Source organism: Chiloscyllium plagiosum, unplaced genomic scaffold (assembly GCF_037043375.1).
Source record: "Chiloscyllium plagiosum isolate Xiang-an unplaced genomic scaffold, Cpla_swu_hap1 HiC_scaffold_27, whole genome shotgun sequence".
In the NCBI taxonomy this organism is placed as follows: domain Eukaryota; kingdom Metazoa; phylum Chordata; class Chondrichthyes; order Orectolobiformes; family Hemiscylliidae; genus Chiloscyllium; species Chiloscyllium plagiosum.
Genome location: NW_028270165.1, coordinates 7,733,833 through 7,761,382, shown reverse-complemented (window position 1 = coordinate 7,761,382; position 27,550 = coordinate 7,733,833). Strand labels below are relative to the sequence as shown.

Genomic DNA, 27,550 nt, shown 5'->3' with positions numbered 1-27,550 from the left:
CAGTTCCTCCTTCCCTTTCAATTCCTGATTTCCAGCTAGTTCTGGGCTGTTACTTGTGTCCTCTCCAGTAAAGACAGATTCAAGCTCTTTTCAATTCATCTACCATCTCTTTATCCTCTGTTATTGAATCCCCAGACTCATTTTCTACAGAACCAACACTTTCTTAACTTTTTTTAAGAAAAGCTGATGAAACTTTCCTTCCTGTTTTTATATTTTTGGCTAACTTTCTAACTCTAATTGCTGTGCTCCTGCCTCCATTATTTCTGATGTTTGCCCCAGCTCTTAACTCTCGCATCAACATGACTGCATATTCTATGGAACTGACCTTGGTTAAGTGTTGCAAAACACACAAGGGCAAATTTTTCATCTCCAGAAAGTCTTAGTACTGAACACGATAACATTCACTTTGAAATATTGTTGATTCAACCTTCACAAGCACACCCTCCAGATTCAAAATCCCACAATGACACCCAGTTCTGTTATGACCTTTAATTTGAAGAGAAATTTGAATATCCAGTGATTAACTGGAAGAACTGTTCATGAGGTTTTCACATTTTTAAACAAAAACAAATCAACTGGATTAATTTAGCAGAATAGCATGTATGGCTTTAAATTGTAAATCTAGTTTTCTTTTGAGTGACAGAGCAGGTCGACACCAGATGAGGATCTAATACCTGGATTTAGGCTGTTGTCAGGAGCTTTTATTAACCACAAAATAGCATCTCAATATAAAGTAATATAACAACATGGCTTCAGGCTACACATTAACACTGTGTTTAAAATGGCTAAAAGCTGCATTTCTGCATTCCTGAGCTAACTGAATCACAGATTAAGCAAACAATGCCTTCTTCATAGTATGGATCTAATTAAGCTAGATAGGACATTACTGACCATCCCAGCTAACCTTGAAGCACAGGTATGAGGAGATAATGCGTGTGAAACAACATTATTTCCCAGGAAATATCATTGGGTTAACCTGTTGTCCATTATGTAATTTTATTGGATTTACTCTGTAATTAAGACTGTACTGTCTCTTAAGAAACATATGAAAATTGATATTTTATTCCAAGTTAATCACGCAGTTTCTCCAAGGAACACAGAATCTTTTAATATCTGTGTTGCTGGACAAATCTTTGCCCGGCCCTTACAAATTAAAGTGTGAAACCTTGCTGAAGCAAACCATAATCCTAGTGTTCTTTTGACCGATCTTGGAACTGAGAGACCCCTCGGGGGGTTGAGATCTTCAACTCTCACTGTGCTTTTGGTGTGACCCATGATTACAGAGACTTGTGGGAACATAGAGGATTTGTAACCCCCACGGGGCAGACGAATAGTAATGCTGTTTTGTCCAAGCAATCTGGCAGCTATCAAGATGTTCAGCTCATGCTGAGGCAATGGATACAGTCTCCAAAGGAATGAGCAGATGGATGCTGCTGCCAAGCAGGCAGCCTTACACCCCAAACTTCTGGTCCCATTGGGTCCCCAGCAAAACCCAGATAGAGACAATATGGGGACAGGTACGCCAGGCCTGGGTATGGGACTGAAATCACAGGGGAGGCCCCCTGCTGAGCAGCACAAACTATGGCCTCAAATAGGATTCTCCCTCAATTCTCAAACCGAAATGTGGGTGATCCCTGATGGACTACTTTGTGTTCCTTCTTTGCTGCTGCCTTTTTCAATTGATTATGTGCATTATTGTACACACATGGGCAAGGAGGGAATGGTTAGTACTGTATTACAAACCTGGTGTCACCCAGATTTCCAGAAAGCAGATAGGAAAAGAGCTGGAGCATGTTTAATTTGTAAACAAACAGGATGCATGGTTTAAGAGGGATGCCCTGAGGTTGTTAATCACCTCCTTGCCTGGTCAGCCTTTTTTACTTGTCGACAAATTGCTTTTAGAGTCATAGAGATGTACAGCATGGAAACAGACCCTTTGGTCCAACCTGTCCATGCCGACCAGATATCCCAATCCAATCAAGTCCCACCTGCCAGCACCTAGCCCATATCCTTCCTATTCATATACCCATCTAAATGCCTCTTAAATGTTGCAATTGTACCAGCCTCCACCACATTCTCTGGCAGCTCATTTCATACACGTACCACCCTCTGCATGAAAATATTGCCCCTTAGGTCTATTTTATATCTTTCCCCTCTCACCCTAAACCTATGCCCTCTAGTTCTGGACTCCCCGACCCCAGGGAAAAGACTTGGTCTATTTATACTATCCATGCCCATCATAATTTTGTAAACCTCTATAAGGTCACCCTTCAGCCTCCGACGCTCCAGGGAAAACAGCCCCAGCCTGTTCAGCCTCTCCCTATAACTCAAATCCTCCAACCCTGGCAACATCCTAGTAAATCTTTTCTGAACCCTTTCAAGTTTCACAACATCTTTCTGATAGGAAGGAGACCAGAATTGCATGCAATATTCCAACAGTGGCCTAACCAATGTCCTGTACAGCCGCAACATGACCTCCCAACTTCTGTACTCAATACTCTGACCAATAAAGGAAAGCATACCAAACACCTTCTTCACTATCCTATCTACCTACAACTCCACTTTCAAGGAGCTATGAACCTGCACTCCAAGGTCTCTTTGTTCAGCAACACTCCCTAGGACCTTACTATTAAGTAAATAAATCCTGCTAAGATTTGCTTTCCCAAAATGCAGCACCTCGCATTTATCTGAATTAAACTTCATTTGTCATTTCTCAGCCCATCGGGTCCAGATCCTGTTGTAATCTGAGGTAACCCTCTTCACTGTCCACTACACCTCCAATTTTGGTGTCATCTGCAAACTTACTAACTGTACCTCTTATGCTCACATCCAAATCATTTATGTAAATGACAAAAAGTAGAGGGCCCAGTACCGATCCTTGTGGCACTCCACTGGTCACAGGCCTCCAGTCCGAAAAACAACCCTCCACCACCACCCTCTGTCTTCTACCTTTGAGCCCGTTCTGTATCCAAATGGCTAGTTCTCCCTGTATTCTGTGAGATCTAACCTTGCTAATCAGTGTCCCATGGGGAACCTTGTTGAATGCCTTACTGAAGTCCATATAAATCACATCTACTGCTCTGCCCTCATCTATCCTCTCTGTTACTTCTTCAGAAAAACTAAATCAAGTTTGTGAGACATGATTTCCCACGCACAATGTCATTTGACTATCCCGAATCAGTCCTCGCCTTTCCAAATATATGTACATCCTGTACCTCAGGACTCCCTCCAACAACTTGCCCACCAATGACATCAGGCTTACTGGTCTACCACCCTTCTTAAACAGTAGAACCATGTTAGCCAAGCTCCAGTCTTCTGGCACCTCACCTGTGACTATTGATGATAATATCTCAGCAACAGGCCCAGCAATCACTTCTCTAGCTTCCCATGGAGCTCTAGGCTATACCTGATCAGGTCCTGGGGATTTATCCACCTTTATGTTTCAAGACATCCAATACTTCCTCCTCTGTATTTTAGGGTGTAGGTTAGGGTGGATTAGCCATGCGAAATATGGAAAAAGGGGTTAGGTATGGGTGGGATGCTCTTCAGAGGGCCAGTGTGATTCTATGACTCCCACCACAAAGGAGCATTTGATCAGCATCTATTCTGTCAAGCCCCTTTCAGAATTCTACTGGTTTCAATAAGATCACTTCTGGTTCATAGAGGCAGACAACACAGAAATAGACCCTTGGGTCCAACTCGTCCAATTCCCAAAATAACTAGTCCCACTTACTTACATTTGGCCCATATCCCTCTAAACCTTTCTATTCATGTACCCATCCGAATGTCATTTAAATGTTGTAAATGTCCCCGCATCTACCACTTCCTCAGCAAGTTCATTCCATATGCAAACCACCCAGTACCAAAACGTTGTCCCTCAGGCTCCTTTTAAATCTCTCTCCCCTCACTTTTAAAACTATGCCTCCTAGTTTTGAGCACTTCTTCACTAAGGAAGAGCCTTTTGCTATTCACCTTACCTCCACTCCTCATGATTTTATAAATCTCAATGACATCACCACTCAACCTCTTGCACTTCAGTGAAAAGTGTCCCAGTCTCTCCTTATAACTCAAACCCTCCAGTCCTGGCAATGTCTTGGTAAATCTTTACCAAACCCTCTCTAATAGTATTCTTCCTATTACAGGGCCACCAGAACTGTACTTAGTACTCTAAAAGTGGCCTCACCAACATCCTGTACAACCTCAACATGATGCCCCAACTCCTATACTCAATGGTGTGAACAATGAAGGCAAGTGTGCTAAACACCTTCTTAACCACCCTGTCTCCCAGTGATGCAGCTATGCACCTGAATCCTCCCATGTCTCTGTTCTCCAACAAGGCTCAAGGCCCTACCATTACCTGTATCGGTCCGCCCTTCCTTGTTTCAGCAAAATGCAACCCCTTGCTTTTATTCATACTTCTCTCATACATATATACACACATACACCCCCCAACACTCTCACAGGCTTATACTCTTTACCAAGCATGCACACAAACTCACATGCACACACACACAAATAACTCCACAAAGTTAATTTGAATTGGCAGAATTATTTGCAGATACATTCTACTTTGCTCAAAAAGTGCAGAAACTGCAGGCAGCCAATCCATGTAATATTTTATAAATTCCTACTTTGGAAATAGAACCAGTCTGATCCAAGATTGGGGTATGACAGACTCGAACGTCACATCTTTAATGCATTGTCTGAACTGTTAGCCTTTTTAAAAATAAAACCTTAAGTCATCTCAAGAACGTAACTTAAAAGATGTTCTGGGATTTACAGATTAATAAAACCAAAACCTGCAATCCATTCTCAAAGATGGAAGACTTAACAGCAATCTCGGTTTGTTCAGTATATCCTATCAGTTGCATGACACTGTGAGCTTTTGCTATAAATTCTGTGTCTTTTGAACCTGCTCCACAGCTACCCGATGAAGGAGCAGCGCTCCGAAAGCTAGTGCTTCCAAATAAACCTGTTGGACTATAACCTGGTGTTGTGTGATTTTTCACTTTACCCAGGCCAAGTCCACCACCGGCTCCTCCACATCGTTTCCACTGAACACAGCCCACACCTCCCGATGCTGCCAGTAAACTTTACAATGCCGATGAAATGATGCACTCTACAATCCTGAAAAATTCACAATTTCTAATGATACTGGCTCCTCATTCACCTGATAGACAACATTGGAAGCTTAGTGCAGGAGGCTGAAAGAACTGATCAGCTTTAAAACAAAAACCTCTTGGAGGTCAAAGCTTTCAATGAGAATCTGAGCCCGGCGGTAAGTTCAGGTAACCTTTATTGTGACCCAACTTTGTTACAGCTTCAGATCCCACCCTGCAAAAAGGCAGAGAAAAAGTAGCTGCGTTTTAAACAGCTCAAGGTCAAAGCACATACACTTCCCCCACCTCACATTCTTTACTAATGGTTAGCACCCAGTCGTCCCTTTGTAATTGGATCCTTGGTACAGCTGTAACCCGGAAGAAGTATTGCCTCACTCAGCAATTTCAATCCAAGGATGCAACTTGGCCATCACTGTTTCAATTCCCCTACAGGTGAACTTGCTGGTGCCTCCGCAGGGCAGAGGAGCAGGTGTAAGCCTTCCTGCACTGACAGCAGGTGAACGGCCTCTTCCTGGTGTGAACCTGCCGGTGGGTCAGCACGGTGGAGACCTGGGTAAAGCACTTCCCACACTCTGGGCAGCTGAAGGGCCCCTCACCTGTGTGAACCCATTGGTGGGTCAGCAGGGTAGAGGAATTGCTGAAGGCCTTCCCACACTCGGGGCAGGGGAATGGCCTCTCCCCAGTGTGGCTGTGCCAATGAGAGTCCAGGGTAACAGAAACTTTTCCCGCAGTCACCACACTTCCATTGTTTCTCCAAAAGGTGCGATTCCTCTGTTTTCTCCATGGCTGAAGCTTCAGTTACACACAAACACGCATACAGCCCCTCCCTGCCGTCAATTCCTCTTTCCCAGCTGTATAACTGCTTCAGGCTCCACACTCAGTGCGCTGCAACAGTAGGGTGTCTCATCCAGTCCCACTGATACTGAAAACATACTCAAACAGGAACCAAAAAGCTTTGCTCCTTCTCACAGAATCATAGTTGAAAATTATTGCGGTCCCGATGGATTGAGTGACTGTCAGACATTGACGTCAAAGTGAGAACTGCAGACGCTGGACAGTCAGAGTCGAAATGTGTGGTGCTGGAAAAGCACAACAGGTCAGGCAGCATCCCAGGAGCAGGAGAGTCAACGTTTCGGGCATAAGCCCTTCATCTGTTGATTTTGAATCTTTCGACTTCAGATCTTCAAATACTGTGCAAAAAGGGATTATAAAAATTATCACTATCAGACCAGGGTAGAAATTCTCAACAAGCAATTCTACTTTCTGTGGAATATTCTTGTCTTTTGTTATTCCACAAAATTGAAAGCACCATCCCACTCTCTCTCCCCCTCTGTTCTCACTCCGCGCTAACAAGGACGGGTTGGACCGAAGGGTCTGTTTCTGTGCTGTACATCTCTATGACTCCAGTCGCATTTGCCATCACTTGGCCCTGACCCATCTGAACCCTTCATATTCATATGACCATCCAGGAGCCTTTTAACTTGTCATCGTATCAGCACCCACCACTTCCTCTGGCAGCTCACGCCATCGCTCAAGCGACTCCATGTTGAAAGCGTCTGATCTGGTCCACCAAATGACACCAGGAAATTCTCAGATCATTCCAGATCGCAGCGATACTCAGTCAGTGGCTTTCCCGATCAGGATATTGTACGTGATCAAACAGGTCAGTGGGTAGGTGATCCCCCACCTCTTAGTTCAAGTATCTCTACGAGAACTCCCTTGCTGGAGCGTCCCTTGGAGACACTTCAACTGGACTTCATTGAGTTGGAGAAATGAGTTGAGTTACTATAAATATGTTTTGCTTATTGTTGATGTCTTTTGTAAGTGGATTGAAGCCTAACCTCCTCCTAACGCGACTGGTTAGACTGTGGTGAAGATTTTGTTGAAGGAAATAATTCCCCACTTCAGTATACCTGCGTGCATTTGCTCGTACAATGGACCACACTTTGTAGGTAATATTAACGGAGAACTCTGTTCCCAGCTTTGTATTTGTCGGCAACTGCATGGTGCTCATCATCCTCAGACGGCCGGCATTGTTGAATGTTTTAACCAGATGCAAGACTAAACTTGCCAAATTAATGGCAGAGAGTGGCCTCTCCTGGTTATGATAATCCCTGTGGCCTTATTCCAGATGCGATCCATGTCTGTGGGCAAGACACGACTGTCTCCAGCTGAGAGTTTCTCTGGTCACTGCCTCCGTACCCCTTGGAATGATTCGGCTCCCTTCTGAGTCCACTTCCACCACATGACCAAAGCAATCATTGGTTATGTTCTTGCTCTAACCAATGTTTTGCGTGCCTTTCACTCCCTGGAGCGTGCGGCCTACAGCGATGCTCCCTCCCTTTCAGCCTCGTCACGGGTAGAGCCTGGTTCATTGGTGCTCATCAAGAACTGGACTGGCAAAGGTCTCCAACCTCGTTGGGATGGCCCCTTCCAGGTTTTACTTCCCACCCCCACGGCGGTCCCAGTCGCTGGGTGCTCAGCTTGGGTCCAACTGCACCGTTGTAAATTGATTGACCGCACCAATCAAAAGGGGGGAAGAGGAGGAGAGAATCCTGGGATCTCAAAAAAAGGAGTGGACCCTGTCCAGTTGGGTTTTGAATTTTGCTGTTGTTCTAAAGTTAATCTTATTACAGATACTTGAACTAAGAGGAGGGACATGTGGGGGATCGCTTATCTCCTCACCTTTCTGATCACGTACAACATCCTGATGGGGAAAGCCACTAAGTATGGATGCGACCAGGAATGATCAGAGATTATCCACCACCTATGCAGAGGAGATGTCGTCCAGTGCACCGGACCAGACGCCTTTGACGTGTGGAACGTGATGAAGATTGATTATTGCAATGGACTCTTACATCAGAAAGACCAGATGTTCCATCTGGACAGTAGAAATCAGTGGGAGTTACCATGTCGTTACCATGTTTTTTTGATTTTACCTGCAGACGCAAGCCTAGTGAGGATAAAAATGATCAACCCCGTTATTATGGTACATATGCCCAGGAACATAGTCCCTTTTTGTAGGACGGGCCGACTCGAGAAAAGAGAAGCCTGATAGGGGAAACTCCTCAATCCACAAACAACTTATTTATACAGGCCCACAGAACGCTCTTCACCCCAGAGGCAGTAGTATGTTCCTCCTCTCTATCGGGATATGACTTACTTGCCCCGTCCCCAGTCCCCGATTCCAATCTATTCATCAGACTTCCTACTGTCGACCCTGCGAAGAGAAATATCACTTTCCAATACCTCGGGTCTGTGTATACAAACAGCTGGTGTAACACTGGCTGGGGTACAGCAGGCCATATGCGGCACATGGACCTGGAACGGAACCCTTCCCTTGTGCATTTATAGGCCTTTTCTCTTTTCAGAACATGATACTGTCACCAAGACCATGTACAATAGAGCTAAGGGAGAGCCCAATGGGAACAGCATTCTGAGGACCGTGGGCGGTACGGTGGCACAGTGCTTAGCACTGCTGCCACACAGCTCCAGAGACCCGGGTTCAATTCCTGCCTCAGGCGACTGACTGCGTGGAGTTTGCACATTCGCCACGTGTCTGCGTGGGTTTCCTCCGGGTGCTCCAGTTTCCTCCCACAGTCCAAAGATGTGCAGGTCAGGTGAATTGGCCATGGTAAATTGCCCGTAGTGTTAGCTAAGGGGTAGATGTGTAGGGGTATGGGTGCGTTGCGCTTCGGCGGGGCGGTGTGGACTAATTGGGGAAACTCCTCAATCCACAAATAACATATTTATACAGGCCCACAGAACGCTATTCACCCCAGAGGCAGTAGTATGTTACTCCTCTCTATCGGAAGATGACTTACTTGCCCCGTCCGCAGTCTCCGATTCCAATCTATCCATCATTGTTTCCACACTGTAAGTAACCTAATCTAATCTAATCTAAAACGTCGACCCTTTACTCCTGTAAATCTGACCAGACCCCCTGCTGTAACATTTCAGTAACCTATTTTGACAAACTCTCCCTAATATACACCAAACCAGACTATTATTTCTTAAGGTAAAGGTAAAGCTACCAATTTCCTTGTCCTGGATGGCAAAGATGTCCCTCATAAGGTCACCATCGGAGCCCTTGTTCCCACAACAGTACCTTGTCCTGGCCAGTGGACAGGTCGATGGAACCTCCATCTGAGGAGGATGCAGCGGTCGGTCTCAGCCAACCTTGCTCCAATTGGAAAGATCCCAAGGGACTGCGGGACAATACAGGACACCCGATAGGCTGGGGAATCCAGAGTACCCTGGGGTTGGAAGGATCGGCAGGAGTGACAAGTTAAAAGAACCGCAATTCCCTCTTTTGCGGCCTGACCATTCGAGGAAATAAGACTAAAGAGGCTCTGGAACAGAGTAAACTGGGATTATCAGACCTGTCTTTACTCTATGCAGAATCAGTATGCCTGAGACTATATACTCGCCCGGGAGGGTGAGATCTGCACCATTGTCCAAGATAAATGCACTATGGGCATTCCCGATCTCACTGGCAATATTAACTAAGACACAAGCAGAGATCCAGAATGACTGAAGGGACCAGTTGGGGAAACTGCAGATCAGGCTCATGGTACAATTGGCTTATCAATTTAGCTATGTCTGTTTGTCGGTATTGGTATTGTTAGGTATTTAATTGCTAAGATTATGCGGTCCCTTAGTGATATAGATTTGCCCCAGAAGATGCTCCTTTTGCGATCCGATGGCTCACCTACACGTGTCGATGGCGATGATAAATATGACCAGATGAGCTGCGAAGATGGTGGTGCCGCTCTGCAGGATGTTGATGGCTGGACCACCTTGAAGGGCATTCGTTTGGACTAGCCTTCTCTTTCAGTGATCTCGGTGCAATCAAAGAGAGGAATGAGGGTGTGGGCATCTGGGTGAGAAAGTCTATAGCCTTAAAACTAGCCTTTAAACATTCAGACTAAAATGTAATGCTGAATTATTGAATACATTTACTGCACTAGAAAATAAACAGGCAGGAAGGCTCAGAAAGAGGAGAGAACTTAAAGATAGGGACACCTGGGCTCACCAAGCGATAACAGGATGCTGTGAGGCAATTAAGAACGTTTGCCTCAGCATCAGTGAATCTGTGTGAACAGGACCCCAAGTGATAACATTCACAGCCGTTCCCTTGTGAGACCATTTTAGTGCCGAGGCTGTTGGAAAATTAACTCTTAGTGCTTATCTGCTATGGGTTGAAATGAATTGCATTTTGGGACTTTATGATGATATTGAGTAGCCATTACTGGTTATTAAATACAAACTCTGTAAAAGGAAATATTGATAAAGCTTTACCATACTTGCTGCAGCCGAGACTCCAGTGGAGAAAACAGGCCGCGGGCATACTTCCAGCTTTGGGATGGCCACGCCCCCTTGTCCTTGTCCCGGCCCTCCTCCGCCAAAGCGACGCGTAAGTTCCGTCCCTTCTGAACGCAGATTGTAAACCCCGCCCCTCTTGGTAATGCCCGCCCACCCAGGTGTATTTGGAAGCACTAGCTTCTGCAGCGCTGCTCCTTCTGTGGGTAGCTGTGCTGCAGGATCATAAGACACAGAATTAATAGCAAAACATGACAGTGTTATGCAACCGATGCAATATTTGGAACAAACCTGGACCGCTGCTGAGTCCTTCATCTTTTAGAATGGGTTGCAGGTTTCAGTTCATCAATATATAAATTCCGGAACTTTAGATCAGATTCCCTCCAGTGTGGAAACAGGCCCTTCGGGCCAACAAGTCCACACCGACCCGCCGAAGAGCAAAACACCCAGCCCCATTCCCCGTCACCTAACACTACGGGGCAATTTAGCTTGGCCAATTCACCCTAACCCACACGTCTTTGGACTGTGGGAGGAAACCCACACAGACGCGGTGGGGGGGGAGGGAATTGAACCGGGGGCTCTGGTGCTGTGAGGCAGCAGTGCTAACCACAAAAAAATGAGGAATAGGGTTGCAAGGCAGGATTTCAGGGAGCTAGGGTGGAAGCTGAGGGTGAGAACAAACAGAGTGGTTATCTCTGGTTTGTTGCCTCCTTTCCCAGGTATCTGACCCTTGTCTTTCGTGTCCTCCCCTACTCTTCCTGTTATCCCTTGATCCCAGTCTCCTTTTTGTTATTTCTTCTACTGCCTCCACCATCATTTTGGCTTTCTGTTTCTGATTCTCGTCTTCCCTTTTCACATACACTTTCTGTGCCTCACGTAACAGCTCTTCCATCTGTCTTTCACTCCATCCATCTAATTTCTGTAATTTCTTTTGTATGTCCGGCCATGATTTAGTTACAAACTGGACCTTTAAGAGTCCCTGTGCTGTCTGATTATCGGGATCCATTCCCAAACACTTCCTTGTGGCCTCCTTGAGCCTTTTAAGAAATGCCAAGTGGTTTCATCCTTCTCTTGTCGTACTTCAAAGTCCTTAACAAAGTTTTATGATGTTGGTGCCGCCTCTTTAATTCCTAATATTCCCATTTCTCATAGATCCCGCATTGACTCCCTATCTTCTCTGTCATTATTTTCCCAATGAGGGTCAACATTTGGGAATTTCTGTTCTGCTGGGGCCCCTTCTTCCCCAACTGGGTGCCTCTTTTCCCATTCCTATAAAGCTGCTTTCCTAATCATACCTCGTTCTTCCCCTGAAAATAATGTTCCTAAAATTGCCATCAGTTCTCCCCAGGTATATAAATTTGGCCCTAGGAATTGCTCTAATTGTTCGGCTCGTCCAACCGGATCCTCTATTAAACTTTTCATTTCCTTTGTAAAGACCCTAACTTCACTGCTAGTTAGGGGAGCGTTTACATATCTGATTGTACCTTCCCCAATCGGAACCTCTCGTAAGGGACATAATTTTACATTTTCCATTATCTCTGCCCCTCCTTTAAGTGTGGTGGCTCGAGTGACTCTGCCCCCCCCCCCTCCCCAGGTTCTGCATCTTTTAGTTCAGAGTCCGTTCCCATTTCTGTGTCTGGACTCAGTTCTACTTTGGGAGCTGGAGGCTCGTTCCGGGGAGTAGTATATGGGGGCTGCAAACACGTTAAGGGATCCCATTGTGGCTTCCCTTGTTCATTCTTTTTCTGTTCTTTCCCTGATTCCTCCCTATTCATGGGACATAATTTTACTCCCGCACTCCCTATCCAACAAGCCGCATAATCGGACTCTTTTTGACTACACTTCTTTCTGATTGACATATATATTAAGACCTTGACACAGCCAATCCTCATCGGACCCAAATATGGGCCAAAAAATACCAGGCGCCTTAATACTTTATCTAGTCCAGACAAAACAACAATAGTAGTTTACCATTATAGCCTTATCTTTCCCCCGTGTCGGGGAGTTGTGTTCCCAATTTCCCAACATTCTCCCCAAAGGACTGTTGGGTGAAATATATTCCCCTTTAACGTTATTTACAGATCGATCGTTACCCAGCCAACTCCCCGTGCCTCCCATTGTTGCTAATTTAATTAATCTGAACGAGGTCCGGTGTCACCTTCTTCCACACCCCCTTCAGGGTCCTGACTAGACACCTTACTCGTCCAATTAATCTGATTAACTATATGCTTTTTGAGACTTCAACTGTTCTCCATAAATCACTTTTATGGAAGGATAAAAGAGATTAGTTAGAAACTGATAGTAAGGCAGTAATGACCTGTAAAAAGAACAGGAGTTAATATTTTATTTCATTATCTGTAAAATCCTTAACCTGAAAAGAAATCATGTGAAAATTTCCATAGTAGAAATCAGATTCAAAACAGTCCCGGATCTCAAGCTCCAGGGAACAAAGCAAAAACATTCAATCACCAACAAACAAATGTGCATTCAAACCAAATCACAACGGGTTCAACTTTCTAGTTGCTGTACAGCTCTTTCTCTCTCTCACACACACACACACAGACACCGTGTCTCACAGACACTTTGAGCTTTCCGCAACAACTCCTCCAGCTTTTGAATATTCATCTGGACGTCTGGTCATAAGTTAGTTATGAAGGGCATCCTCAGTAGCCCTTCAACTACTAGCCCTTCTGACACTGGCTGTTTTCCATTGACATATGCTTAATTTTATATATTGCCAATTCCCCATACTTTTATATGTCCCGACCACCAAGGCAAGACATAAAAGGTCTCTCTTCTGACCTTGGTCTGTGCACAGAGTTACCTGGTCATTTCGGTGCGCCCCGTCCCGCAGCAATTCTTGCAGTAAATACCGCTGCCCCCAGTCGCCCGGATATATCCTTGAAGACCTTTCCCTACCTGGTTCCTGTGCACAAGAGCTGCCCGACCTAACCCGCCGCGTCTGCCCGCCTTGTTTCCAGGGTCTCCCAGTCCGGATCGTACTCGCCCAAACCGCGAGCGACAAGCAAGGGAGTCGAAGATCACAGAAATCGGCGAGGTGCACCTCCCCGGTCATCCCAAGAGTGTCGAGCGGTCTGAGTCTTGGACCCCGGAACGAGGCCCCCAATTGTGAGAAACAGAACTCACTCACAAATCAATCAGCCTGAGACAAAGCCTTGGAAACAAGAACAATTTATTACAGTCTTCTAAGTACTGGACGCTTCTGCAATCAAGCAGAAATGCGTGCCAAAACAGAGCCTGTTCGCTTTCTTATTCAGTTTACAAGTTGCGGAATCACTTTATTGCGGAATCACTTTACTTCAGCTTTATTGTGAAATGCCCCCGCTGCTTCTTCTTGTGGTCCACTACAACACTTTAAAGTTATTCCCTAGCTTAAATCTATTTTCTTTAAAAGACCCTCTATATTCATTAAAGTCTTAGCCTTAAGTATGCTACATGGTACAAGAATTCCTCGACCGTTTGTATAATGTTCCCCTTCCCTTCCCCCCACTACACCCCCTCACCCATCTGCAAAAACATTTCTAATCTCCCACAGAAAGAGGGATAGGGATGTAAGGCAGGATTTCAGGGAGCAGGGTGAAAGCTGAGGGCTAGAACAAACAGAGTGGTTATCTCTGGTTTGTTACCCGTGCCACGTGATAGCAAGGCAAGGAATAGGGAGATATATCAGCTGAACACCTGGCTGCAAGGATGGTGCAGGAGGGAGGGTTTCAGGTTTTTGGATAATTGGGGAAGGTGGGACTTGTACAAACAGGACAGTCTTCACTTGAACCAGAGGGGTACTAATATCCTGGGTGGGAAATTTGCTGGTGCTATTCGGGTGGGTTTAAACTAGCTCAGCAGGGGGATGGGAACCGGGGGGGTGTAGCTGCAATGCACAGGAGGATGAGAGTAGGAAGGACAGGGACAGGATTTCAGGGTCACAGGAATGTGCTGGCAGACAGTGAAGTGATTTGAAGTGTGTCTACTTCAACGCCAGAGTATCCGCAATAAGGTCGGTGAGCTTGCAGCACGGATAGGTACCTGGGACTTGGATGTTGTGGCCATTTCGGAGACATGGAGAGAGCAGGGTGAGGAATGGATGTTGCAGGTTCCAGGGTTTTTATCTTTCATTAAGAACAGCCAAGGCGGTAAAAGAGGGAAAGGCGTGGCCTTGTTAGTCAAGGATAGTATAACGGTGGCTGACAGAACTTTTGATGAGGACTGTTCTACTGAGGTAATGTGGGCTGAGGTTAGAAACAGGAGAGGAGAGGTCACACTGCTTGCAGTTTTTTTATAGGCCTCCGCAGAGTTCCAGGGAGATGGAAGAGGGGATTAGCAAAATTATTCTGGGTAGGAGTGAAAGGAACAGGCTGGTCATTATGGGGGACTTTAACTTCCCCAACATTGACTGGAAATGCTTTCACTCTAGTACGTCGTATGGATCAGTTTTTGTCCAGTGTGTGCAGGAGGGCTTTCTGACACAGTATGTCGAAGGGCCGACAAGAAGGGAGGTCACACTGGATCTGGTGCTTGGTAACGAACCAGGCCAGGTGTTTGATTTAGTGGAAGGTGAGCACTTTGGAGAGAGTGACCATAATTCAGTTAGGTTTCATTTAGCGATGTAAAGGGATAGGAACATGCCACAGGTCAAGAGTTATTGATGGGGCAAGGGCAATTATAATGCAATTATGCAAGACTTAGGTTGCATAGAATAGGGTAGCAAAATGCAGGGGATGGGAACAATTGAAATGTGGAGCTGGTTTAAGGAACAGATATAGTGTGTCCTTGATAGGTATGTCCCTGTCAGGCAGGAAGTGATAAGGTAAGGGAACCGTGGTTTACAACAGAAATTGCATCTCTTGTTACAAAGAAGAAGGAGGCTTACGTGTTGATGAGGCAAGATGGTTCAGATGAGGTGATGGAGAGTTACAGATCAGCTAGGAAGGATTTAAAGAGAGAGTTAAGAGCAAAGAGAGGACATGAGCAGTCGTTACCAAATAGAGTAAAGGAGAACCTAAAGCTTTCTATAGGTATGTGAGGAATAAAAGGATGATTAGGGTAGGAATAGGGCTAATCAAAGACAGAAGTGGGAAGTTGAGTGTGGGCCCTGTGGAGATTGGAGAGGTGTTAATGAATATCTCTCATCGGTCTTCACTCAGGAAAAGGAGAATATTGTAGAGGAGAAGAATGAGGTACGAGATATTAGACTCAAAAGGATCAAGGTTAGTTGCACACAGGTGTTATCAATTCTAGAAGGAGTGAAAGTAGACAAGTGCCCTGGGCCCGATGGGATTTATCCAAGGATTCTCTGGGAAGCGAGGGAGGAGATAGCAGAGCCTTTGGTTTTAATATTTCAGTCGTCATTGTCTACAGGTTTAGTGAGCCTTACTTCTGTTGAAGGAAAGCTTTTGGAAAGGAATATTAGAGATAGGATTTATAATCATCTAGCAAGCAACAATTTGATTTCAGATAGTCAACATGGTTTCATCAAGGGCAGATCGTGTCTCACAAACCTTATTGAGTTTTTTGAGAAGGTGACCAAGCATGTAGATGAGGATAGGGCAGTTGACGTGGTGTACATGGACCTCAGTAAAGGTTCCACATGGTAGGCTGTTGGAGAAAATGCAGAGGCATGGGATTGAGGGTGATTTAGCAGTTTGGATTAGAAACTGGCATTCTGAAAGAAGGCAGCGAGTGGTGGTTTATGGAAAATATTCAGCCTGGAGTCCGGTTACTAGTGGTGTGCCACAAGGATCTGTTTTGAGACTACTGCAGTTTGTCATTTTTAAAATGACTTAGGTGCAGGCATAGGTGGATGGATTAGCAGAATTGGGCTGAGAGGTGGCAAATGGAGTTCAATGCAGCTAAATGTGAGGTGATTCACTTTGGGAAGAATAACAGGAAGGCAGTGATCTTGGAGTCCATGTGCATAGATCCCTGAAAGTTGCCACTCAGGTGGATAGTGCTGTGAAGAAGGCATACAGTGTGTTAGGTTTCGTTCGTAGAGGGATTGAGTTCCGGGGAACCGCAATATCACGCTGCAACTATACAAAACGCTAGTGCGGCCACACTTGGAATATTGTGTATAGTTCTGGTCCCCATATTTCAGAAAGGATGTGGGAAGCATTGGAAACGGTGCAGAAGAGATTTACCAGGTTGTTGCCTGGTCTGGAGGGAGGGTCTTATGAGGAAAGGCTGAGAGACTTGGGTCCGTTCTCATTGCAAAGAAGAAGGCTAAGAGGGGATTTGATAGAGACATATAAGATGATCAGAGGATTAGATAGGGTAGACAGTGAAAGACTCTTTCCTAGGATGGTGACATCAGCTTGTACGAGGGGGCATAACTAGAAATTGAAGGGTGATAGATTTAAGACAGATGTCAGAGGCAAGTTCTTTATGCAGAGTGTGGTAAGGGTGTGGAATTCCCTACCTGCTAAGGTAGTCAACTCAGCCACATTATGGAGATTTAAACAATCCTTAGATAAGCGCATGGATGATTTTGGGATAATGTCAGGGAACGAGCTGAGAATAGTTCACAGGTCGCGTAACATCAAGGGCTGAAGGGCCTGTTGTGCACTGTATTGTTCTATATTCTTTGTTCTATGTTCTAAACTTAGTGCAGGAGGCTGAAAGAAATGCACAGCTTTAAAACAAAAACCTCTTGGAGCTCAAAGCTTTCAATGAGAGTCTGAGCCCAGTGGTAAGTTCAGGTAACCTTTATTGCAACCAAACTTTGTTACAGCTTCAGATCCCCCCAGCAAAAAGGCAGAGAAAAAGCAGTTGCTTTTTGAGCACCTCAAGGTCAAAGTGCACACACCACCCCCCTCACTGTCTTTACTATTGGCCAGCACCAAGTTGTCCCTTTGTAATCGAATCCTTGGTACAGCCGTAACCCGGAGGAAGTATTGCCTCACTCAGCAATTTCAACCCATATCCTGTCTCCAAGTAAGTTTCTCCCCGCTCATTTGCCAGGAAAGGGCAGTGTAGTGTCAACCAGACTGCTGTGGGTATGGAGTCACGTGTAGGGCAGACCGGGTAAAGGATGCAGCTGGAACGACAGAGTGAATCCTTTCCCACAATGGCGGTTCCCTTCCCTAACAAGGGAGAGAGTGAATCAGATGGGGGCTTTCTCCCCCACACCACCCCCTCCCTGAAACGGTCTCATCGTTAGATTCCGAACTCCACATTTCTGACCGAATACCAATTCTGCCATCTGTCGTGGCGGGATTCGAACCCAGGAGTCCCAGAACCGGGTTGATAGTCCAATCGATAATGGCACTCGGCCGTCACTCCTTCAATCCCCCTGCGATGGCACGTGAACACGCTGGTGCTCCTGCAGGTGGGAGGAGCGGGTGAAGCGCTTCCCGCACTGAGAGCAGGTGAACGGCCTCTCCCCGGTGTGGATCCATTGATGCCTCAGCAGGGTGGAAGATGTGCTGAAGCCCTTTCCACACTTGGGACAGCTGAAGGGCCTCTCTCCCGTGTGGACCCGCTGGTGAGTCAGCAGGTGGGACGAATACCTGAAGGCCTTCCTGCACTCGGGGCAGCTGAAGGGCCTCTCCCCCGTGTGGACCCGCCAGTGGGTCAGCAGATGGGAGGAATGCCTGAAGCCCTTCCCGCACTGAGAGCAGGTGAAGGGCCTCTCTCCCATGTGGACCCGCTGGTGGGTCAGCAGGTGGGAGGAGCAGGTGAAGCCCTTCCTGCACTGAGAGCAACTGAACTGCCTCTCCTCCATGTGGACACGCTGGTGCCTCAGCATGGTGGAGGCCTGTGTAAAAGCCTTCCCACACTCGGGGCAGCTGAAGGGCCTCTCCCCTGTGTGGACCCGCTGGTGCCTCAGCAGGGCGGAGGAGCAGGTGAAGCCCTTCCCGCACTGAGAGCAGGTGAACGGTCTCTCCCCCGTGTGGATATGCTGGTGGGTCAGCAGGGAGGAGGAATTGCTGAAGGCCTTCCCACACTCGGGGCAGCTGAAGGGCCTCTCCCCCGTGTGGACCCGCCGGTGGGTCAGCAGGTGGGAGGAATCGCTGAAGGCCATCCCGCACTGAGAGCAGGTGAACGGCCTCTCCCCCGTGTGGACACGCTGGTGCCTCCGCAGGGAGGAGGAATCGCTGAAGGCCTTCCCACACTTGGGGCAGCTGAAGGGCCTTTCCCCCGTGTGGACCCGCCGGTGGGTCAGCAGGTGGGAGGAATTGCTGAAGGCCTTCCCACACTCTGGGCAGCTGAAGGGCCTCTCCCCCGTGTGGACCCGCTGGTGGGCCAGCAGGTTGGAGGAGCAGGTGAAGCCCTTCCCGCACTGAGAGCAGCTGAACGGCCTCTCCCCCGTATGGACATGCTGGTGGGCCAACAGGGTAGAGGAATTGCTGAAGGCCTTCCCGCACTCGGGGCAGCTGAATGGCCTCTCCCCTGTGTGGACACGCTGGTGCCTCAGCAGGTGGGAGGAATACCTGAAGCCCTTCCCGCACTGAGCGCAAATGAAGGGCCTCTCCTCCGTATGGACCTGCTGGTGGGTCAGCAGGTGGGAGGAGCAGGTGAAGCCCTTCCCACACTGAGAACAGGTGAACGGCCTCTCCCCCGTGTGGACCCGCCGGTGCCTCAGCAGGGTGGAGGAATTGCTGAAGGCCTTCCCACACTCTCGGCAGGTAAAGGGCCTTTCCCCCGTGTGGACACGCTGGTGCCTCAGCAGGGTGGAGGCCTGGGTAAAGGCCTTCCCGCATTCTGGGCAGCTGAAGGGCCTCTCCCCCGTGTGGACCCGCTGGTGGGTCAGCAGGGTGGAGGCCTGGGAAAAGGCCTTCCCGCAGTCTTGGCAGCTGAAGGGCCTCTCCCCTGTGTGGACCCGCTGGTGGGTCAGCAGGTGGGAGGATGTGCTGAAGGCCTTCCCGCACTCTGGGCAGCTGAAGGGCCTCGTCCCCGTGTGTTTCTGCTGGTGGGCCAACAAGTGGGAGGAATGTCTGAAGGCCTTCCCGCAGTCGGTGCAGGGGAATGGCCTCTCCCCGGTGTGACTGCGCCGATGAGTCTCCAGGGCAGACGGGACACGGAAACCTTTTCCACAGTCGCCACACTTCCATGGTTCTTCTACAGGGCGGGATTCCTCAGGTTTCTCCATGGCCACAGCTTCAGCTGCACACAAACACGTGTAGAGCTCCTCCCTGCCGTGAAATCCCCTTCCCAGGCAGTATAACTGTTTCAGGCTCCACACACAGTGCGCTGCAACAGTGGGGGCTCTCGTCCAGTCCCACTGATGCTGAAAACGTCCTCAAACAGGAACCAAAAAGCGTTGATCCCTCTCACAGAAATCACAGTCAAAAATCGTTGCGGTCCCGATGGATTGTGTGACTGTCAGACATTGACATCAAAGTGAGGACTGCAGACGCTGGAGAGTCAGTCAAAAAATGTGGCGCTGGAAAAGCACAGCAGGTCAGGCAGCATCTGAGGAGCAGGAGAGTCAATGTTTCGGGCATAAGCCCTTCATCCGTTGATTTTGAAATTTCCCTCTTCAGATTTTCAACTACTCTGCAAAAGGAGATTACAAAAGTCATCACTATCAGTGCAGGGTAGAAATTCAGTACAAGTAATTCTACTTTCTGTGGAATATTCTTTTGTTGTTCCACAAAATTGAAAGCACCATCCCACTCTCTCTCCCCCTCTGTTCTCACTCCGCTCTAACTAATTCCCCTTAAGGTGCTGATTCAGGATCTTACAGGGGCAGAAAAAGCAAAAACATCAAGACTAACATCTCTCTGAATTTTGGATACCTCCACCTGAAAGTTAATATCTTTCACAACACTGGGATCCTGCTGAGAGTGAGCAGGTCTGATTTTGGGAAGCAAAAAAAAAGTGTCAATTCAGGGTAAACCTGCAACGCAGCTTCTTGAGGAAGGACCAGACACAAAATGGTTATCGACCCCGGGAAGGTGGGAGCAAAATGAGATGTCAAGGCATTAACACCGACACACTTCAGTCAAACTCTTCTGCTCGCAGACAGGGCAAAACATACTCTGAAAGTCCAGCCTTCACAACCACACTTCTGCTTTCACTGAAGACAATTAGAATCATACAGCACGGAAACAGACCCTTTGGCCCAACCTGCCCAGATATCCTAAATTAATCTAGTCACTTTTGCCATCACTTGGCCTCTATATGGGCTGGGTGCTGGCAGCTGGGACTAAATTGGGTTGGCTATCTTGTCAGCAAGGACGGGTTGGACCGAAGGGTCTGTTTCTGTGCTGTACATCTCTATGACTCCAGTTGCATTTGCCATCACTTGGCCCTGACCCATCTGAACCCTTCATATTCAGATGCCCGTCCAGGAGCCTTTTAACTTGTCATCGTACCAGCACCCACCACTTCCTCTGGCAGCTCACGCCATCGTTCAAGCGACTCCACGTTGAAAGCGTCTGGTCTGGTGCACCAGATGACATCAGGATAATCTTAGATCATTCCAGATCGCATCGATACTCAGTCAGTGGCTTTCCCGATCAGGATGTTGTACGTGATCAAACAGGTTAGTGGGTAGGCGATCCCCCACCTCTTAGTTCAAGTATCTCTCCGAGAACTCCCTTGCTGGAGGGTCCCTTGGAGACACTTCAACTGGACTTCATTGAGTTGGAGAAATGAGTTGAGTTGCTGTAAATATGTTTTGCTTATTGCTGATGTCTTTTATGAGTGGATTGAAGCCTAACCTCCTCCTAACGCTACTGGTTAGACTGTGGTGAAGATTTTGTTTCAGGAAATAATTCCCCACTTCAGTATACCTGCGTGCATTAGTTCGGACAATGGACCACACTTTGTTGGTAATATTAACGGAGAACTCTGTTCCCAGCTTTGTATTTGTCGGCAACTGCATGGTGCTTATCATCCTCAGGCGGCTGGCATTGTTGAATGTTTTAACCAAACTCAAGACTAAACTTGCCAAATTAATGGCCGAGTCTGGCCTCTCCTGGTTATGCTAATCCCTGTGGCCTCATTTCAGATGCGATCCATATCTGCGGGCAAGACACGACTGTCTCCAGCTGAGAGTCTCTCTGGTCACCGCCTCCATACTCTGGGAACGATTCGACTCCCTTCTGAGTCCACTTCCACCAAATGACCGAAACAATAATTGGTTATGTTCTTCCTCTAACTAGTGTTATGCGTGCCTTTCACTCCCAGGAGCGTGCGGCCTACAGCGATGTTCCCTCACTTTCAGCCTCGTCACGGGTAGAGCCTGGTTCATTGGTGCTCGTCAAGAACTGGACTGGCAAAGGTCTCCAACCTCGTTGGGATGGCCCCTTCCAGGTTTTACTTCCCACCCCTACGGCGGTCAAAGTTACTGGGCACTCAGCTTGGGTCCAACTGCACCGTTGTAAATTGATTGACCACACCAATCAAAAGGGGGGAAAGAGGAGGAGAGAATCCTGGAATCCCAACAAAAGGAGTAGACCCTGTCCAGTTGGGTTTTTGAATCTTGCTGTTGTTCTCATGTTAATCTTATTGCAGATACTTGAACTAAGAGGAGGGACATGTGGGGGATCGCCTATCTCCTCACCTTTCTGATCACATACAACATCCTGATGGGGAAAGCCACTAACTATGGATGCGACCAGGAATGATCAGAGATTATCCACCACCCATGCTGAGGAGATGTCGTCCAGTGCACCGGACCAGACGCCTTTGACGTGTGGAACGTGATGAAGATTGATTATTGCAATGGACTCTTACATCAGAAAGACCAGATGGTCCATCTGGACAGTAGAAATCAGTGGGAGTTATCATGTCGTTACCATGTTTTTTTGATTTTACCTGCAGACACAAGCCTAGTGAGGATAAAAATGATCAACCCCGTTATTATGGTAAATATTTTAAGGACGTCCAGGAACACCATCCCATTTTGCAGGTCGGGCCGACTCGAGAAAAGGGAAGCCTGATAGGGGAAACTCCTCAATCCACAAAGAACTTATTTATACAGGCCCACAGAACGCTCTTCACCACAGAGGCAGTAGTATGTTACTCCTCTCTATCGGGAGATGACTTACTTGCCCCGTCCCCAGTCCCCGATTCCATTCCATTCGTCAGACTTCCTACTGCCGACCCTGCGAAGAGAAATATCACTTTCCAATAGCTCTGCTCTGTGTATACAAACAGTTGGTGTAACACCGGCTGGGGTACAGCAGCCTTATGCGGCACATGGACCTGGAACGGAACCCTTCCCTTGCGCATTTATAGGCCTTTTCTCTTTTCAGAACCTGATACTGTCACCAAGACCATGTACAATAGAGCTAAGGGAGAGCCCAATGGGAACAGCATTCTGAGGACCATTGTCTCCCATACAGTGCGAGTGCTCAAGTCACTTGGCCCATTTTTTACAGCGCTCAAGCGACTCCTCTTGCAAAACGTCGACCCTTTACTCTTTATGGGCGGCACGGAACCCTTTATGGGCGGCACGGTGGCACAGTGGTTAGCACTGCTGCCTCGCAGCGCCAGAGACCCGGGTTCGATTCCCGCCTCAGGCAACTGACTGTGTGGAGTTTGCACGTTCTCCCCGTGTCTGCGTGGGTTTCCTCCGGGGGCTCCGGTTTCCTCCCACAGTCCAAAGATGTGCAAGTCAGGTGAATTGGCCATGCTAAATTGCCCGTAGTGTTAGGTAAAGGGGTAAATGTAGGGGTATGGGTGGGTTACGCTTCGGCGGGTCGGTGTGGACTTGTTGGGCCGAAGGGCCTGTTTCCACACTGTAAGTAATCTGTAAGTAATCTAATCTTTACTCCTGTAGACCTGACCAGACCCCCTGCTGTAACATTTCAGTAACCTATTTTGACAAACTCTCCCTAATATACACCAAACCAGACTATTATTTCTTCAGCTAAGGTAAAGCTACCAATTTCCTTGTCCTGGATGGCAAAGATGTCCCTCATATGGTCACTATCGGAGCCCTTGTTCCCACAACAGTACCTTGTCCTGGCCAGTGGACAAGTCGATGGAACCTCCATCTGAGGAGGATGCAGCGGTCGGTCTCAGCCAACCTTGCTCCAACTGGAAGGATCCCAAGGGACTGGGTGACAATATAGGACACCCGATAGGCTGGGGAATCCAGAGTACCCTGAGGTTGGAAGGATCGGCAGGAGTGACAAGTCAACAGAACCGCAACTCCCTCTTTGAAGGCCTGACCTTTCGAGGAAATAAGACTAAAGAGGCTCTGGAACATAGTAAACTGGGATTATCAGACCTGTGTCTTTACTCTGTGCAGAATCAGTATGCCTTAGACTATATACTTGCCGAGGAGGATGAGGTCTGCACCATTGTCCAAGATAAATGCACTATGGCCATTCCCGATCTCACTGGCAATATTACTAAGATACAAGAAGAGATCGAGGCATTCCTTGACGGAATGACTGAAGGGACCAGTTGGGGAAACTGCAGATCGGCTGATGGTACAATTGGCTTATCAATTTAGCTATGTTTGTTTGTCGATATTGGTATTGTTAGGTATTTAATTGCTACGCTTATGAGGTCCCTTAGTGATATAGATTTGCCCCAGAAGATGCTGCTTTCGCGATCTGATGGCTCACCCACACGTGTCGAAGGCGATGATAAATATGACAAATGAGCTGCGATGATGGTGGTGCCGCTCTGCAGGATGTTGATGGCTAGACCACCTTGAAGGGCATTTGTTTAGACTAGCCTTCGCTTTCAGTGATCGCGGTGCAATCAAAGGGAGGAATGAGGGTGTGGGCATCTGGGTGAGAAAGTCTATAGCCTTAAAACTTGTCTTTAAACATTCAGACTAAAATGTAATGCTGAATTATTGAATACATTTACTGCACAAGAAAATAAACAGGCAGGAAGGCTCAGAAAAAGGAGAGAACTTAAAGATAGGGACACCTGGGCTCACCAAGCGATAACAGGATGCTGTGAGGCAATTAAGAACGTTTGCCTCAGCATCAGTGAATCTGTGTGAACAGGACACCAAGTGATAACATTCACAGCCGTTCCCTTGTGAGACCATTTTAGTGCTGAGGCTGTTGAATCCCGTAGAAAATTAACTCTTAGTGCTTATCTGCTATGGATTGAAATGAATTGCATTTTGGGACTATATGATGATATTGAGTAGCCATTACTGGTTATTAAATACAAACTCTGTAAAAGGAAATATTGATAAAGCTTTACCTTACTTACTGCAGCTGAGGCTCCAGCGGAGGAAACAGGCCTCGGGCACACTTCCGGCTTCGAGATGGCCACGCCCCCTGGTCCTGGTCCCGCCCCCTCCTCGTCCAAGGCGACGCGTAAGCCCCGCCCCTTCCGAACGTAGATCGTAAACCCCGCCCCCACACTAATCCCCGCCCCTCCTGGTAAACCGCGCCCACCCAGGTGTATTTGGAAGCACTAGCTTCTGCAGCGCTGCTCCTTCTGTGGGTAGCTGTGCTGCAGGATCATAAGACACAGAATTAATAGCAAAACATCACAGTGTCATGCAACCGATGCAATATTTGGAACAAACCTGGACTGCTGCTAAGTCCTTCATCTTTTAGAATGGGTTGCAGGTTTCAGTTCATCAATATATAAATTCCAGAACTTTAGATCAGATTCCCTCCAGTGTGGAAACAGGCCCTTCGGGCCAACAAGTCCACACCGACCCACCGAAGAGCAAAACACCCAGCCCCATTCCCCGTCACCTAACACTACGGAGCAATTTAGCTTGGCCAATTCACCCTAACCCGCACGTCTTTGGACTGTGGGAGGATAACCGCGCAGACGTTGGGGGGGGAATTGAACCTGGGGCTCTGGCGCTGTGAGGCAGCAGTGCTAACCACATAAAAAGGTGACATTTTCTGTTTTTCAGCGGCAGCTGCAACCCAGGAGTGGGGAGTCACTGATTTGAGGTTTTAAATTTGAAGTCAGAGAACAGAGATTCCTGGGAGAGGAGGGATGACTTATTTGTATTTCCTTCTTGCTGTATAAGTCAGTGGGTACTGTTGAGGGGGGATAACGACCTACCAGGGGTATGCACTGGGGCCCAGGTCTCTGGCACAGAGCCTGTCCCTGTTGCACCAGAAGGGAAGGAAGGAAATGAGGAGAGTGTTAGTCATTGGGGACTCAATAGTTAGAGGGTCAGATAGAAGGTTTGTTGGGAATGAACAAGACTCGCGGTTAGTGTGTTGCCTCCCAGGTGCCAGGGTGCGTGATGTCTCGGATCGTATCTTTGGGGTCCTGAAGGGAGAGGGTTTCCAACCCCAAGTCATGGTCCATATAGGTACCAACAACATAGGTAGAAATGTGAGAAACAGAACTCACTCACAAATCAATCAGCCTGAGACAAAGCCTTGGAAACAAGAACAATTTATTACAGTCTTGCAAGTACTGGACGCTTGTACAATCAAGCAGAAATGCACACCAAAACAGAGACTGTTAGCTTTCTTATTCAGTTTACAAGTTGCGGGATCACGCCTCCCTTTTTCCATCCTATCATAAGCCGATTACCTCACTTGTCAGTTATTTTCTCATCTGGCCATCTGCTGTCCTTGTCTGTATTGTTTGTTCCTTGTTTGTTACAGTTTGTTCTTTTATCCAGTTTCTCTTATCATACTATAAGCTTTATTGTGAAATGCCCCTGTTGCTTCTTTTTGTGGTCAACTACAACACTTTAAAGTTATTCCCTAGCTTAAAACTATTTTCTTTAAAAGACCCTCTATATTCATTAAAGTCTTAGCCTTAAGTATGCTACATGGTACAAGAATTCCTCGACCGTTTGTATAATGTTCCCCTTCCCTTCCCCCCCACTACACCCCCTCACCCATCTGCAAAAACATTTCTAATCTCCCACAGAAAGAGGGATAGGGATGTAAGGCAGGATTTCAGGGAGCTAGGGTGGAAGCTGAGGGCTAGAACAAACCGAGTGGTTATCTCTAGTTTGTTACCCATGCCACGTGATAGCAATGCAAGGAATAGGGAGATATATCAGCTGAACACCTGGCTGCAAGGATGGTGCAGGAGGGAGGGTTTCAGGTTTTTGGATAATTGGGGCTCATTCTGGGGAAGGTGGGACTTGTACAAACAGGACAGTCTTCACTTGAACCAGAGGGGTACTAATATCCTGGGTGGGAAATTTGCTGGTGCTATTCGGGTTGGTTTAAACTAGCTCAGCAAGGGGATGGGAACCGGGGGGTGTAGCTGCAATGCACAGGAGGATGAGAGTAGGAAGGACAGGGACAGGATTTCAGGGTCACAGGAATGTGCTGGCAGACAGCGAACTGGTTTGAAGTGTGTCTACTTCAACGCCAGAGTATTCGCAATACGTTGGTGAGCTTGCAGCATGGATAGGTACCCAGGATTTGGATGTTGTGGCCATTTCGGAGACATGGAGAGAGCAGGGTGAGGAATGGATGTTGCAGGTTGCAGGGTTTTGATCTTTCATTAAGAACAGCCAAAGCGGTAAAAGAGGGAGAGGCGTGGCCTTGTTAGTCAAGGATAGTATAACGGTGGCTGACAGAACTTTTGATGAGAACTCGTCCACTCAAGTAATGTGGGCTGAGGTTAGAAACAGGAGAGGAGAGGTCACACTGCTTGGAGTTTTTTTTACAGGCCTCTGCAGAGTTCCAGGGAGGTGGAAGAGAGGATTTGCAAAATTATTCTGGGTAGGAGTGAAAGGAACAGAGTGGTCATTATGGGGGACTTTAACTTCGCCAACATTGACTGGAAATGCTTTCACTCTAGATTCTGGATCAGTGGTGCTGGAAGAGCACAGCAATTCAGGCAGCATCTCGGATGCTGCCTGAATTGCTGTGCTCTTCCAGCACCACTGATCCAGAATCTGGTTTCCAGCATCTGCAGTCATTGTTTTTACCTCATGCTTTCACTCTAGTATGTCGTATGGATCAGTTTTTGTCCAGTGTGTGCAAGATGGTTTTCTGACACAGCATGTCGAAGGGCCGACAAGGGGGGACGTCACTCTGGATCTGGTACTTGGTAATGAACCAGGCCAGATGTTTGATTTAGTGGAAGGTGAGCACTTTGGAGAGAGTGACCATAATTCAGTTAGGTTTCATTTAGCGATGTAAAGGGATAGGAACATGCCACAGGTCAAGAGTTATTGATGGGGCAAGGGCAATTATAATGCAATTATGCAAGACTTAGGA

At 47.3% G+C, this 27,550-nt stretch overlaps 2 protein-coding genes across 4 annotated transcripts in view; both read right to left on the bottom strand.

Moving 5' to 3' along the window:
* The window catches only part of LOC148142999 (uncharacterized), a 78,249-nt gene extending 53,648 nt beyond the window's left edge, over positions 1 to 24,601 (bottom strand). Inside the window, exons 1-3 of the mRNA XM_087975770.1 lie at positions 24,585 to 24,601; positions 22,457 to 22,513; positions 17,746 to 19,955 (exon numbers count right to left, since the gene is read on the bottom strand). Of these exons, the coding sequence (XP_087831896.1) occupies positions 17,746 to 19,548 (1,803 nt within the window). The 5' untranslated portion in view covers positions 19,549 to 19,955; positions 22,457 to 22,513; positions 24,585 to 24,601. The remainder of the gene's footprint in view (positions 1 to 17,745; positions 19,956 to 22,456; positions 22,514 to 24,584) is intronic.
* Positions 1 to 27,550, bottom strand: part of LOC148142996 (endogenous retrovirus group 3 member 1 Env polyprotein-like) — a 512,937-nt gene that overhangs the window by 333,498 nt on the left and 151,889 nt on the right. The window lies entirely within an intron of this gene.